The sequence below is a fragment of the Myxocyprinus asiaticus genome, chromosome 35 (genome assembly GCF_019703515.2).
Source record: "Myxocyprinus asiaticus isolate MX2 ecotype Aquarium Trade chromosome 35, UBuf_Myxa_2, whole genome shotgun sequence".
NCBI lineage: Eukaryota > Metazoa > Chordata > Actinopteri > Cypriniformes > Catostomidae > Myxocyprinus > Myxocyprinus asiaticus.
Window position 1 is genome coordinate 4,337,421 of NC_059378.1, and position 16,974 is coordinate 4,354,394.

Genomic DNA, 16,974 nt, shown 5'->3' on the forward strand with positions numbered 1-16,974 from the left:
TAGCTACTTTCCATTGAAGCTAGTTGGCAACACTGGTAATGTTAAATGTATAAACCTGAAGAAAAACATTTAGATTAAACTGAAATGGCAATCATGTAAAATTCGGTAAATATAGTGTTTTACTTTTTTGACATTTTTTACAATTTTCCACAGACCCCCTAGCAACCCCTTGGGGTCCCCGGACCCCAGTTTGAAAACCCCTGCTCTAAGGGGTTCTGTATTGGAACAATATGAGAGAGAGAGAGTAAAGGGCGAATGCCAGTTGAAAGTGACCATCCCTATGCCCTACTCCCTTCAAAGGACAGATCTCTTGATGTGGACACTCTAAAGGCAGCATGAAAGTACTGTATGAATGTATCCTTTTCTAATAGTCATGTAAGAGGGAGGGGGGGGGGGGGGGCTGCTCCCCTGGGTTCCCCCTCTAGAACCGCCACTGCTTGAGGAGAGGGAAAGCAAACTGCAGCTGAAAGGGATTGTGAGGGAACTTTCTCCAGTATGTATCCCTGGACGACCTCAAATTCCGCGATGCAACCGCGAGACGGGCGAGCGCATCAGCAATGCACAGTACTAGTTAAGCCGGTGACCATCAGAACACCACTAACTAGTTGTGTCGGGAAACTATGGGATGGATTGCCATGGCAACCGACCAGACGTCACAATCTGGGCATGTGTGTTCCATTTTTGTCTCTTATTTTCAGACTGAAGGATTTGGATAGAGAAGAGGGAGAGAAAGGGGAAGAGATTTTTTTTGGGGGGGGCATCTGAACAAATAGGGCAGCCATCTTTTATTTTATTTTATTTTCACCATAATAAAATTAAGAAAATTATCACTGATTCGAAGGGTGAAGTTTCAGGACTTTATTCCTGTATCTCGGATGTGATTTTCTGGTAATGCGGTAAAGATGCCCGGATCGCTAAGCAATGAAGAAGAGGGGCAAGACGATATGGACTTTGAGGACGAGATGCCAGGTGAGGGGGTAAAGAGTCACAGGGGAGGGAGAGTTCTGCCCTTCACAACTGCGCTGCTACGCCTAGTTGGATGCGGGGAAAGGGGGCTCGCGTTACGCGGTCGTAAACGTCCAATTGATAATAGCGCGTAACCGGTAACACTCTCAGTGTAGCGAACTGTTCTCACACCGGACACTGTCCAACTGTATTTGAGTCACGAAAGCGCGACAGTCCATTTCTCAATTGTCTGTGCAGAAATGCATATTCTCTCATGAGCCAAATTTTGTACACGCGCATATAAACGAGTCATGCATGCAACCCTTTTTGTCTTTTCAAGCCAGCCTGCTCTGATAGCAGTTGCAACCACGATGCACAATGATTTCTAAACGTGTTACACTGTTTTAATGTGTAAAGTCTGGTGCATGCATATGCATCTGTCATGTTCAGGAAATAATGCAATGCAAGACTCTCTGTTTGATCTTTTATGATTTATGCATAATCAAATGATTCTTCTGAGGAACAGCGAGGAGCTCTTGGTGACAATGCTGCTTCATGGTCACAGTGTCTTGGTGAAAAAGTAGTGCATGTGCCTGATAGCCACGTGTGACAGGAAAACATCAGCTGCAATGTCTCTCAGCCTCTGTGGTCTGATTGAGGGGCACAGACTTGAGGTCATTTTCTACACCAACTTTAGTGGTATATAGACTGAAAGAAGGGCTTTTACATATTCAATGCAAGTTGAGCTCAGTCTACAGCATTTGTGGCATAATGTTGATTACCACAATAATTAATTTTGACTCATCCCTCCTATTATTAAAAAAAAAAGAAGAAGAAAACAATCTGTTTCAGTGAGAGACAATGGAAGTGAATGGGGCCAGTTGGTAAACTTTAAAATACCCACTATTTCGAAAGTGTAGCCACAAGACATAAACAATATGCGTGTTAAGATGATTTTAGTGTGATAAAATTACCGAATAATCTTTTCTGTGTAAAATTTTACAATGACAATGCCATAAACCCTAAAACTACTATTTAAACAACTTTACTGCTCAAATAATGCACAGTTTTAACAGAAGAATTAATGGAAGTGCTTTTATCAAATAATATTCCTTACATTTCTGCTTTTAAAACCTTCCAAAAATTGGCCCCATTTACTTCCATTGTAAGTGCCTCACTGCTTTTCGAAATCCAAGTCGTAATAATATTTTGCAGTAATCAACATTATGCCACAAATGCTGAAGATTGGTCTAAACTTGTATTGAACCCGGAATATTCCTTTAATATAATCCATTTGTAAAATGTAGAATGTATTTTTTGCAATAAAAGCAGATACAGTTGCATTACAGAAAAGTAATATTGAAAAGTGATACTTTATGTTGATAGTGAATTTTTAATACTCAGTCAAGACAACAGAATCATTAAACTGCCCATTGCATCCAAGGTCAAGCCCAAAGCAATGACTCTGTGTATCTGATTTAACCCTGTTTATGCACTCTGTAAAGGGAGCACCTGGTTTAAAACAAAAGACTCATCAGTCTTGTTTTTTTATGATAGACTGGTCTGAAATCCATAGGTTTTTAGAGCAGGTTGCAATGGTGTGATGAAGAAGCCTTGTAGTAAAACTCTTTGGCTGGCTGCCTTTTATACATTCGTGGCATTCCGTTCAATAAAATCAATACGTTCATAGTTTTTCGCCCACAGCCAGGTCTAGGCTGCCTGTGAATTAGTCGTGAATTAGTCACACGACCAACCTGAATGCGAGTTCTCATTTGCACCCCAATCTCATATTTACCTTCTTTTTTAACAAGGCTGAGATGAGAATTGCCGAGGGCTGCAAACGGGTTGAAATAATGAGCGATATGCACAATAATTAATAATTCAGAAATAATTTATGAACCAGTGCGCTCTCTCGAAGTACATGGTATGCTCCCACTTGTGCTATAAATGAGAAAATGAGAGAAATCTATGCAGCTGAGGAGTGGCCATGATTTTGGGCTATGCTGTTTGATTCTATTCAGTGTTATTGTAAATGATTTTCAGTGCCTCTGTTGTGTACGGCAGAACTATTCATGAGGTCCTACAGATTACTGATGTTAATATGAGGTGGTTAATGAAGTTTTGGTGAGATAACATTCTGTAACTGTGCTTGAGCATAAGATAAAATAATATTCAGGTCCAGTTTTGAAGATTACATTGCATAATTTCTGTACAATCAGATTCCAGTTTACCTCTAGCTTCTACTCAGCGATGAGCCCTCATGTTGTTTCAAACCCATATTACTTTCTTTCTTCCATTCCGTGGAACACAAAAGGAGAGGTTAGGCAGAATGACAAAAAGATGCAATTAAAGTGAATGGCTACTGAGACTAACATTCTGCCTTACAACTCTTTTGTGTTAATTCTGATTCAAAGTAATGGCCAGCATTGTCCAATCACTGCCAACCATGTTAAAATAAAATTATACATGATAAATTCTGAATCTATGTACTGATTACCATTGTCTCATGTCTGCCAAACATGTTGAGTGATCCAAACATCATCTGCAGCCTGAAACTGAACTTTGAATGGGAAGTTTGGATTGAATGCACTTAGCTGCATAGAGAGCTATAGGATGCTCCCTTGCTCCCTATTTAGTGGATGACTTAACCTCCAGTGTGCTGTCTGTCTGCACTGGTCTCAGAACAGTTCGAAATGCACCTTATTTTCATCCTAACTCCATATAAAGCCTCTGAAAGCAACATTTTTCAGCTTTGGATGAACCCACTGATTCTCAGTTAGATAATGTGTAGTGAATATAGGATATTTTAAAAGAAAGAAAGCATATGGTCCACATACGCAGTCATTGTATTTAACAGCGTGCTGTTTTGCGATAAATCACTAAAAGTTTAAAAATGGCATATTGGATGAAACTAGAGACTCTAATATTTTGACTCAAACAGGTTTCAATGTAAAAACTTAATTTGGTTTCTTACCAGATGGCATTTTTCCCAAAGACAAACTACATCACATGACTCGTGCATCGAAAGTTGAACTCTTTACTGACAGCACAGAGTCTCCTGAACTGAGATCAGTCGGTTTAAATGAAATTAAATTATGTGTTATGTAGAGCAAAGCTAAAATACAATGTCCACGCATGTGAACGTGGGGTCACACAAGGTTAATTACAGCACAGCTAAGAAGCAAAAGTAATGGGACAGATATTGAAAATACAGATCTACACCGATCAGGCATTTCCGTCCACAGAACTGCCACACACTGGATGCTGTTTGTTTTTGGCACCATTCGGAGTAAATTCTATAGACTGTTGTGTGTGAAAATCCCAGGAGATCAGCAGTTACAGAAATACTCAAACCAGCCCGTCTGGCACCAACAGTCATCCATGTAATTATCTAATCAGCCAATCATGTGGCAGCAGTGCATAAAATCATGCAGATACAGGTCAGGCGCTTCAGTTAATGTTCACATCAACCATCAGAATGAGGAAAAATGTGATCTCAGTGATTTGGACCGTGGCATGATTGTTGGTGCCAGATGGGCTGGTTTGAGTATTTCTTGAGTATTTCTGTCACACACAACAATCTCCATAATTTACTACGAATGGTGCCAAAAACAAAAAACATCCAGTGAGCGGCAGTTCTGTGGACGGAAATGCCTTGTTGATGAGAGAGGTCAACAGAGAATGGCCAGACTGGTTTGAACTGACAAAGTCTACGGTAACTCAGATAACCGCTCTGTACAATTGTAGTGAGCAGAATAGCATCTCAGAATGTTATTCTGAGATGGGTGTTACTGCTGTTTTGGTGGCATGAGGGGGACCTACACAATATTATGCAGGTGGTTTTAATGTTGTGGCTGATCGGTGTATGTATTGTTGGTCAGAGAAGTGTGCATGCTTGAAACACTGCAGAACGCATGACTGTTGCCCTCAACCAGGAGGGGATGAAATTATCATTGGTGCATGCCTTCACTCTGGAAAAAAAAAAAAGAAAAAAAAAGAGGCAAACAGATAATTTATGACACATAAAGTGAAGGAAACATGATATAGAATGCCATTCAAGACAACTGCCGAATTTGCAATTGAAATTTATTTCACCTCCACTGATTTGTTTAATAGGGACTTGCATCAGTTCTGTTAAGATATGCACATTTTAATCAGGTGGTTTTAGATTGTTGCAACTTGAGTCCCCATTCCTAGTGTGGCGCATCAAGAACAAAGGATGGAGTGGCTCCAGAGAGAAAGAGCGATTATTCCCAGAGTTACTAAATGAAACCAGTGGTTTGTATATTCGCCCTGTCTAAAAATGAAGGCATTCTCAAAAAGTATAGTTTTCATCTGCTAGTCATACCCCAGAGGTGCAGGTAAGAGTTTGTGTTTGTGTCGATTCCAGGATTACCTGTGAGATGTCCTTATTTGGACGCATTAGGGCGAAACTGATCCAAAAATTATTTGAGTGTTACCTTCTCAATTTACCCCCTTCATCCACTTTGAGTCCGGTCTTCTTTTACAGTACATACAGTCTTATCTTCCTTTTAAATTGAAAGATTATCATGAGAGCTTTCCTCTGCTCAGAGAAGTCATCACTCTGATTGGTGGGGGCTATTTTTGGAAGCTGCACTGTGAAAGCTGACACCCCTTCCTCTTAGCTTGAGTTTGTGCGTGTCTAAGTGTGTGTAAATCAGTGTTGCATCACTCTACAGTCTGTCAAATGAAAAGAATCTTGAGAAATTTCGTAACAAATTGCCTCATTTCTCAAGTGTAGAGAATATATATACACTGAGTTTATAGATACAGCAATAAAATAATTATACTGACTAAACTCAATTACAGTGGCTTCTTTCGAGTTTTGTAGGTTATCAGGACATTCATTTTAGACTGCTTTGCTTTACTGGTTGTGAACTTGCAATTTGCTGTGTCTCAGATGACGCACTATACACTGTGCACTTTGCCATCCAGTGTATGAAGCTTCATACGTCATCAAATACAGTCTTTAACGGTTTTCAGCTGACTGAAGTGACGTTTCAGACGCACTCAAAGTGTTGCCATTTGTGCGTTAGTCAACCTCGGTTCAACACTAATATCTAAAATAATGTACATATTCACACAGTGTAGGGTAATGGTAAAGTATATAACTTACATTTGCAAGGTGTTGTCTTCTCAGAAGTTTCTGTAGTTACCACATTCACCATTTATTACAATAGAGCACAACAGTCTGGTTAAAAATCCCATACATTTTTTCCATAGATGAATTGTGAATTGTTATTATTAACGATAACTTATAAACCATCGCTACCATGATCTCCACGGTTGTCAATTGATGGTATATGCTTCTGTTGATGCCATCAGTCTGTGTAATTTCAATTTTACTTTTAAAATACTGTATTTAATAGCAGAATTCCTGGTGAAGAACTCCACTTCCCATGATCCTAAAGAGAAATGCTCCAATCAGAGAATTAGAGAAGCGCTGCAGCGACCGCCCACCCCCATAATGACGCAATGAAGCCTGTTTTCCTAAACTCTTAAACTACTTAATATCTGAATAATTTGCAATAAAAGAAAAATTGAAAAAGTGAAAGCCGCTCTATTGAACATACTAAACCAGTACACTTGAAATCAACTTTATATATTTATGTTTGCGAACATAATTATATTGTGTAAAGTCCAAGTGATATTCAACACACTCGTCAAATAGTAACATGATCACATTGCTATGAAATGTTCAAATGGTTTCAGACTACTAACGGATGGTGTTCACTTTTTTACTGCTTACTTATTTATCCCTTTAAGCTCTGAAGGTGTTTTCTCTGAAGATTTCCGGTTTCAGTGGCATACCCAAAAATAAAGGCTTATAATTCCACAATAATAATAATAATAATATATATAAAAAAAAAAAAAAAAAAAAGAGGGTCAAGTGTTTGGTATCATTGTAAAGAAAACTTTTCAAATTTTTAATAATATAGATTTTGATACCCCCCCCCCTTCTTATTTTTTCTTATTTGACATTATATATCTCTGGGTGTAAATAAGGTGGCTCTGATAAACTGTGTTTGTTTTGTTCCCAATCATGTTAACTGTATCTGAGAAAAACATTGTGTTGATATGACAAAGCAATCAAAAATTATAGCATTACAAAAATAAATTATCTTAGTGACCAAAAACCTAACAAATAAAACATAATAATTGTACATAAGAACTAATTACACATGTAAACACAACAATGACTAAAGGTTTGCATAGCATGCAGATATGATTTTAGTAATGAGATTTCACAGAATTAGTGCCTTTTGACTCAGTGCATCGAGTCTGTGTCATTTACTTGGCGCCATCTCCTGGTGGTCATATGTAACATTGTGCTTCGTGTGGATTATCTAATGATCTATGCATCCTATTACCTTCTTTGTGGGCTTGTTTGAAAGATAATCACCTCTAAGTAATGAAATGTGATATGTCATGTTCCGTTTATATTTCATGAAGTTATAAGCGAAAACGCAGCATATAAACAGCACCATCATAATTGTCAAAGATATATGCTTAGCTATTACTCACTATAGTTTGTCTGTAAGTAAAACAAATAGGCTGGTTGTATTTTACTCTTTGAGAGCTTTCCAACAATATATGACACATGGCTATTTGATCAGTTTGATGTTTTTACTGATTGCAATAATATGTAATTATTTATGTTTTTTTTTTTAATTTTTGCTTAAAGGGTTAAAATGAGCTAATCTATCTATCTATCTATCTATCTATCTATCTATCTATCTATCTATCTGCTAATGTGTTTGTTACTTGATAGCAACAAGCTGGAAGGTTCAAAATAGTTATTTGAACAGATCAAAGTTAAGTTATGTTAACTCAACTCGTTTAGGTTTTTCTACACAAAGTTTTTAAGTAGAGACTACATGTTAATTTCATATCAAACTAAATTTCATTGTGTAGAACCAATGTTCACAATTTAATTAAGTTAAACCAACATTTTTTTAGTGTACTAATCACACAACTTTTAATCAATAGTTTTATAGTTTTCCATCATTTTTATCGTTGCAATGCTTCATGGGATTGTAGTTCATTCCCTCATGAAAGGTTTTGAGGACACAGACTTGTAATAAATCCCTTTGGAAGAAATGAATGGACAAAACACTACAGGAACCAAGACGGCTGAAAAAGTGGGCGGGCACTGTTGCGCTCTATAGGCCAGCATTGCGACCATGTAACCCCGCCCCTTCCGCTACGTAGGGCAAGCCGTGACCACTGAGTGCATTAAGTGTGATTTGGGACCCAGCCACTGTCTTTGCAAGGCAGAGCAAAGGTTTCAAAGATACAGCCTATAAAAGTTCTGAACAACATGCTGTCTAATCACATCAACAGGGGCACTATTAACTTACGCAATCTGTCAGATAGCTAATGCATTTTACTTTACTGCACCTCTACTTATCAGCGAGCACAGCCATCAATCACTACTCTAATGGAGTGTGACAATGACCCAGGGTCACAGATACCCCAGTGTCCATGCTTAGATGACACAGAAATGTGTGGCTGCAGCAATGACATTTGAAGGCCTGCTACCAGGAGCCAATGGCAACAGCACAGGTTATAAACACCTGGCAGCACCTGGCAGAGCATCTGTTTACCTGGGAACATGGCACAGAACATGACTTTCACTGTGATTCTGGTAAGAAACAGCATTGCCTTTGTCTTTGTGATTTATTCCATTTGCAAATGATAATGCAGTGGATGTTATCACATTAGCGGAGGGATTTAAAAGATACAACGAAAGACAAAGAAAATGACAACAGAATTTTCATTTTGGGTGAGCTAGCCCTTTATCATTGATATTGATAATATTGATATTGATCAGTATCGATACTCATATTGGTTTGATAAATGTTAATTGCAGAAATATAAGATAACCCTCAAATAAAAGCAACATAATCCAAACCACTTAAAACATGACTTGACAATGTAATACCTTTGCCAGATATTCTCATTTCAAAACTGCTGTATTGCATCACCATGACTGTAAGAGAGACATGAATGAATAAGAGATGTGAGCTTGATGTGCCTGGCAGGCAGCAGACATTTTCTGCAGACATGAAAGAGCCTCCCTGTGAGATGCAATGCAGACGCGCTGCCCTAAATATCCATCATCTCGCAGGTAACTGCTCTGTTTATGTGCAGCATAAGATTAAAAAAAAAAAAAAAAACGCAGCAGTTGACAGAAAGTCGGGAAGCTCTATCTTTATGAGAGTAAATACTCAAAACGCCCAATAGAGCTGCGAGCTGGGCTTGAACTGTGCAGTGGCGGTTCTCACCGGAGCTGAAGTCCTCAAACACTGGCAGCTAAATGAAGGTTAAGTGGATTTGGAGGATAGCATCCAAGAGGCTGGGAAAGCCCCATCTCCAGCAGCTCCCACGGGGCGTGGTGGGCTGCAGGGCTGGGCTTTCACTGATTGAACGCACATGCTGCATATTTCATGGGCCACAGTCTGAGCTGAAGATAGACATTCGGCGGGAGCCGTACCATAAAGCTCCGTTGCAGAGGATGCTTCCCTGATGTCTTTTTTTTTTAGCGCTTAGTCTTTTTGACAGCATGGCAGTATTGAAGTGTTAGAGTGCATATGCGCTGTCTGACAGTAGTTTTTGTTTACTGTGAGAGATTCACAGTTCAGCAGGTGGCAGGGGCCTCACCTCTCTCCCATCGCTCCCCTTTCAGTGTGTCAACAAGAATCTTTGCTTTTCCTGTCACGGAGTGAAGGAGTCTCCACTTTACAGGCAAACCCCCCAGCAGAACTAACTAGAAAAATAGATGGTCACATTCAGTTTTTACTAAATATTATTTTTATTTTGGGAATTTATTTTTATTCATAAAGGTGCCTTAAAATAAAAACCATTATGATCTATATTTCAAAAAGAATTCGGGAGTTATTGTAAATCCTTAAAACGTAAAAAGAAAAATGCTAGGAAATTTAAGTTAATTGAAAAATGTAATTTGCAACAAGACCCTCCTATATTATATTATTTATTCATGTATTTATTTGTTTGTTTGTTGTATGTCTGCTGTTTTTTGGGAACCATGATTAGTTTTGTAATGCCTTGTTGTAATTGTGGTTTTGGAGTAGATAATAAATATAGATTGATAGATAGACAGAGAGACAGACAGATAGATAGATAGTGTATTTTATGTTGGTATGCATTGCCCTTTTTACACCATACATAGTGCAGTGTATTCTTCCCAAATAATTCAACCTTAGTTTCACCAGTCCACAAAAAAAAAAAAAAAATTGCAAACTTCAGGCTTGCAGCGATGTTTTTGTTGGAAAGCAGCAGCTTCCTTCATGGTGTCTTGCCATGGACACCATACCTGCTAAATGTTTTCCATATAGTAGACTCAGAAAACATAGATAACAAATGTTGACCAGTTCCAGTGATTACTTCAAGTCTTTAGCTGTCACTCTAAGGTTCTTTTTTTTTACCTAATTTTGCATTCTGCGGTGTGCACTTTGAGTCATCTTGGCTGGATGGCCACTTCTAGGGAGAGTACCCACAGTACTAAATCATCTCCATTTATAGACAATTTTGTACTGACAGACAGGAAGATAGATAGATAGATAAACAGACAGATAGACAGACAGATAGATAGATAGATAGACAGAGAGACAGACAGATAGACAGGCAGACAGACAACAGAACAATACAGACAGACAGACAGACAAATAGATAGATAGATAGAAAAGCACGAATAATGACTTCAAAATGAATAACGGATTCATCCGAATAATATAAAAACATTTGAAATAAATAAGATAAATAAGAATTGATGAATCTGCCAATATTTCTAAAGTTTAAACCTTATGAATGAAAATGCGCACGTTGTGATTTCAAATCAGATGGGCGTGGTCTTACCTCCATTTGTGGTCTCTGTTAATTGCGTCTGGAGCTTATCAAGTGTAACATTAAGATACAAAATTATATACACTTTCCACTTCTTGAAATGTCTATGTTAATGTATCACATGATTCACACGTGATTCCCATGTATTTATTTATAGCCGAAACCTGAGCGCGATGTTAAATTCCAGACCTGAAGTGATGATTTCATGTCGGAGCTCGTCTTTCCATCTCTTAAAGTTGACCACATTTATATCCAAATCAGCAATTAAGGAAATTATCTGGTTAAGACTTTATTCTGAAAAAATGTTAAAATCTCCATAAAGGTTTAAATGCTGCACAGAGTATTCATCTATTAGGAATAATCCTGCTTATGTAAAATGAAGAAACTGAAACATTCTCCATCTTTTTTTCTTCTTCTTTAAACTGTGCTGCCTCTGGTAAGGCACTATATACATTTATTATTATTATTATTATTATTATTATTTAACGAAATAATGGTGTCTTATCATCAAAATTCCTCATAGATTTACAGCACATTCACCTGTTTGTTGACTATATTGATTTTATTTTCATTTATTTTAATGTTTGAATTTGTATTTATTATTCACTGCAAAATGTGTGCTTGACATTTCACATTCTGCTTGACACCTCCTGCCTTCAGAATAATGTTGTAATACATGCACAGACAAATGAATATTAATATCATAAATACCAGGTGCAGTTAACAACATATTCCACAGTTAATGTAGCCTACAAATTCAGATTCATCTGGTAAGAAAATATTTTTTTTAAATGCTAGTTGGTATAATAATAATAATAATAATAATAGTAATAATAGGCTATAATAAATAAGGCATTTCATTAAATTTTGACACACTTTCGCCCATACCCGGTTCTATCTGAGTACAGAGACAGAGACAGATACATTTGTCATATGAACAGATACAAATACAGATAATGGCTTTGCTGCACACCCCTAATAGATAGATAGATAGATAGATAGATAGATAGATACAGTAGATGGATAGATCTTTTGTATGCTTGTTTTTTCTTCAGATGAGAATGAGGAAGGTGAACGTGAGAGGAATGTCCCTCTGTCGCCGCTAGAGAGATTCTTCTCTGAGGATATACAGCATAAGAAAAAGAAGAAGCCCAGCAAGTTAACAGCGGGCAAAGACCCCAGAGTGAAGAAAAAGAAGAAGAAGGAGGTAAGGAACAGCCTTGCAAGTGTTGTATTTACAGTATATCTGTATTTTAGATCCCCTAATCTACCCCATTCCTAAACCTAACCACTTATCAACAATATGAAACATGAAACAGGCAGGTACATAATGCCACAACCATTTTAGTTCCATTACACTACAATATAGATATTTTTAAACACGTAACCCCACCTCTACGTCTAAGCCTAACCAATTCTCAACAATAATAAAGATGTAACAAGCAGATAAAAGTACAGTCATAATACTTAATTCCAAAAAATGACAAAAAAGCATTATTCCAAAGTTTTCCAAACGACTCATGCTGCATGCAAAGTCTTAAGGAATATTCCTACCATCAGAGCAATTCAAGCTTGAAGTACCACACAATAGCTCCGTGTGAGGTACAGAATGAAGCTGAAGGGTTTAAATCTTCCTCTCCATTGCAATTGGGCCCAAGACAGGCAAGAGCCAATGGCACTTGACATCACCGATGTTAAACCTGTGTTGTAACGCTTCTTGAGGTGTCAATTTTGAGTGTTTAAATGAGTGCGGGTTGCGATCGGACTGTTACGGTGGATTACGGTGGATTTAAATTTACATCTGTTCCTCAAACAAAGCGAACATCGCACAAGTATTTGGAAGATGAATGAAAGGCCATGTTTTGGAGATGCAGGCAATAAGTCACTGTAATGGCATATCGTTATGAGAGTGTTATAAAATATACTGTATGGTGGACATTAGTTGATATTAGTGGTCAGCGCCTCCATGGCCATGGCGAACTTGGCTTTCCCAAGTTTTAGATCCTGGCATTTTCACTTTGATTAAGCTGACACTAAACCATCCATATTACAAGCGGCATCCTGATCCAGCTTTAGTCCACACTACATCACAGCCGGTATCAAAAAAGGGCAGTCAAGCTCTTGTTTACTATGCCGTGGCGTAAACGCTGTTCCCATGAGGTGAATGATAGATATAAAACGATCTGCCTGACCTGAGGTTATTGTATCAGATTGTTTATGGATCAGCTGTTTCGTCCTGTCTGTTCTCCCTCCGCGTCTGCTGTTTTGTCTCCGCCATGGAGAAAAGTGTTTGATAGGTCAGTAGGTCACAAGCCCCCCAGATGATTGTAGTCACCATTGAGATAATGAGAGGGATTCTTCGCTTTCTCTCTCTCCCTCATGCTCCCTGCCTCCTCATTCAGATTCAGTCTCTCTATCGGTGCTCTGTCTCTCTCAGCAGTTGTAAATGTGCCATAGAGAGGGCAGAGAGGTCTCCCCTCAGCAGCTAAGCGCTCTGCTTGGCGTCAGTCATGTGCTCCCTGCAGTGCCATGTCAGACCTCCTGCTGTCTGCACAGCTCAGATCGCCAAAGCTGGCCACCTGTACCAGAGCCTGATCGATTGTGGAGAGTCTGGGGATTGTAACAGAGGAGTGAGAATTGATGCTCTGGCAGATGTAAACAATGTTAAGTGACATTTTAGTAAGAGAAATTAGTTAAAAAAAATAACATTTTAAAATAAAATAAAAAATCAAGGTTACAGTGAGGCACTTACAAAGGAAGTGAATGGGGCCAATGTTTGGAGAGTTTAAAGGCAGAAACTTGAAGCTTACAGTTTTTAAAAGCACTTACATTAATTCCTCTGATAAAACTCACGTATTATTTGAGCTATAAAGTTGTTTAAATTGCCATTTTTACAGTCATTTTAGGGTTTGTTGACAGTTCATCGTCATGGCAACAAAGTTTTAAAATTGGCTATAACTTTACACAGAAAAGGTTAATAAGCGAATTTATCATAAATCATGTTAACACGCATATTGTTTACGTCTTGTTACTATACTTTTAAAATGGTGAGTATTTTCATGTTTACGGATTGGCCCCATTGACTTCCATTGTAAGTGCCTCACTGGAACCCAGATATTTGCTCTTATTTTTTTTTTTTTTTTTAAAGAAAAGTAGGGGCAAGTCACAAATTTTTTGTGCAATCAATATTATGCCACAAATGCTGTCCCTTGAGCTTAAATTGTATATAACCCAAAATATTCCATTAAAGTTGGGTATATACAGTATATTATAGATACATACTATATATACATATATATATATATATATATATATATATATATATATATATATATATATATATATATATACAATATATATCCCCAACTTATATTAAGGCTGTCAGTTTAATGCGTTAATTCAGTGCGATTAATTATCTAAAAATTAACACAATCATCTCCCCAGTCTGTAATAAGGAATATTCCTACCATCAGAGCAATTCAAGCTTGAAGTACCACCTGTATTCAGCAGGGGTCAGTAAGCGAAACTCCAGCTGTATAGGCAATGCATAGCTTATACAGAGAACAAACCAAACTCAGGCTTGCTTGACACTAGCAACAGCACATAATGAGAATGCGTTCTTGCGTTCAAACACAGTTGGACGGAGCACAATTTCGAATCAAGTGATTTCGAGACGTGTCTTTTTAAGTTTCAAACTAGGTTTAACTTGACACAGCGACATAAAAACTTTGTGTTTATGATGCACTGCAACCAAAGTGAGACGCTCCAAAAGCGTCCATCTGCGGCATGTTTACACTGACATATTGTTCAAAAAAGCATATGAATTGTGCGTTATATTCCAATTCTAAACTTCTAAATTAATTCCAACTTTTGTGAGAGAAAAACACAAAATTTAAATTATTTGCTGAATATCTTTCCCCGTCGTAGGTGTCAAACATTCATATGCATTCAAATGCATTGCTAACCCAATGACCATGGCTAAGACCCGGCAATGTTTTTCATCAGTAACGTATGGACTACTTTTTATGGTACTTGTCTTTTTTGGAGCTTGACAGCTCCAGGAACCATTCACTTGCATTTTAAGGGGAGCTCCAAAGATCTCCTTTTGTGTTCCATGAGAGAAAATAAACCATATGGGTTTGGAACAACATAAGGGCGAAACAACATTTTCAGCTGAAATATTTCTTTAAATACTGCATTTTCTATTATGGGACGGCTTTTGTGGGACAGTATTAACTCTGAATCTTTTTTCCTCTTGCGTGCATTGACAGATGAAGTAGATGTGGTTTGGATTTTGGGAGACCTTTCAGCTCCAGCTGTGAAGCTCTTTAGTGGTTTTGCTCTTTGCTTCTTTCATATGCACCCCTCCCCTTCTTTCTTCCTTTCTTTCTTTCTTTCTTTCTGTACCGTTTTCCTCTCTCACTCTCCCTCTTTCTCCATCCCCCATGTACGTGATTGAGATTTGTCTAGATCACAGGCACTGCAACCATGGGTACTCTGCATAACAAGCTCGTTATGCAAACGCGTCTGATTGGATGGCGCCATTTCATTGGCTGCTGCAGCAGAGAGAGAGCTCCCCGATCCCCCTCCCCCCCCCCCCCCACTGCCCCAAACACTGCACAGTTTGGTTACCATGGCAACACAGAACGGCTGCTGTTGGAGCTTGTGCGCTCTGCGGCAATGCCGGCCTTCCCTGTGCCGTGGAGATGTCTGCCAGCCCGAGTACAGCTGCAGCAAAGCAACAGGCTTTCTCCAATCACACACACACACACACACACACACACACACAGACAGTAATTCACCCACTGACACATGTGTTCCCCAACACTCTGATCATTTCGATTCATTTCCCTGTTTCCAGATGTTACTAATAACAGTGCTGTAATGATCTGGTTTTTCCATTATTGAAAATGTGTAGTTGATTTTACGTTTATCAATAGTTACAGCATAGTAAATGCATTTTTTATTATTATTAAGGTCTATAGATGCAGGGGCTGTGCCAAATAAAAGGATCCCAGTTCAAATACTTGTACAGCTGCAAGACCGATATCTAGAGCAGGGTGGCCAACATAATGCAAAAACAAACACACTACAGTTTACTTTAAATGAGAGTTTTAATCAAATGCCGCAGAAATTATACCCTTCAGTTTTAAAGCAGTATAAAGGAATATTCCGGGTTCAAAACAATTTAAGCTCAATCAACAGCATTTGTGGCATAATATTGATTACCACAAAAATTAATTTCTACTCGTCCCTCCTTCCAGAAAAATCTGGGTTACAGTGAGACACTTACAATGGAAGTCAATGGTGCCAATCCGTAAACGCAAAAATACTGAGTGTTTCAAAAGTATAGCCACAAGACGTAAACGTGATTTAACATGATTTAAGTGTGATAAAATCGCTTACTAATCTTTTCTGTTCGTTGCCATGACAACGTAAACCCTAAAACGATTGTAAAAACTTTTAACGCTCAAATAATACACAAGTTTTAACACACAAATTAATGTAAGTGCTTTTATAAACTTATAAGCTTCACATTTCTGCCTTTAAACCCTCCCAAAAATTGGCCCCATTCACTTTCATTGTCAGTGCCTCACTGTAACTTTGATTTTTTTTTTTCTAAGAAAAGGAGGGACGAGTCAAAATTATTATTATTATTTTTGTGTGATAATCAATCAACATATTGCCACCAATGCTGTTGATTGAGCTTAACTTGTATTGAACCCAGAATATTTATCTAAAGGTACTTTGCCTTCTTTTTATAGTGAAATGTTTTGTTAATTACAGCTATTAATTACTATATTTCGAATCAGTTATGTAAAATAGTGTTTTCTAGTTGTATTTGTTTATATCTAGTATAAATGTATAAGTTCAATTTAATGTTGTCACACTAATTGTTTTCCCTAATTAAATAATTTAATTAGATTATTATATGTTGAAAAATATTGCTTCAATGTAGTTAGCTACTTTTTTGTAACTTGTAGTGTAGCTAACTACATTTTAGAGTAGCTTTAAAGATTAGTTTGACTGTCGCCATATATATATTTATGTGTGTGTGTGTGTGTGTGTGTGTGTGTGTGTGTGTGAGTGTGTGTCTGTTTAAATAAATATAGTGTTTTCATTTGTACTTTTCCACCTTTA

At 37.8% G+C, this 16,974-nt stretch overlaps 1 protein-coding gene across 3 annotated transcripts in view; it reads left to right on the forward strand.

Annotated features, from left to right (window-relative positions):
• The first annotated feature begins 732 nt into the window (after window positions 1-732).
• LOC127426165 (chromodomain-helicase-DNA-binding protein 5-like) overlaps window positions 733-16,974 on the forward strand; it is an 87,135-nt gene continuing 70,893 nt past the window's right edge. For 2 of the 3 annotated variants that reach the window (XM_051672763.1, XM_051672762.1), the window contains exons 1-2: window positions 733-969; window positions 11,889-12,040. In XM_051672763.1, coding sequence (XP_051528723.1) covers window positions 903-969; window positions 11,889-12,040 — 219 coding nt within the window. In that variant the 5' untranslated portion in view covers window positions 733-902. The remainder of the gene's footprint in view (window positions 970-11,888; window positions 12,041-16,974) is intronic. The other variant, XM_051672764.1, reaches the window with a different exon arrangement.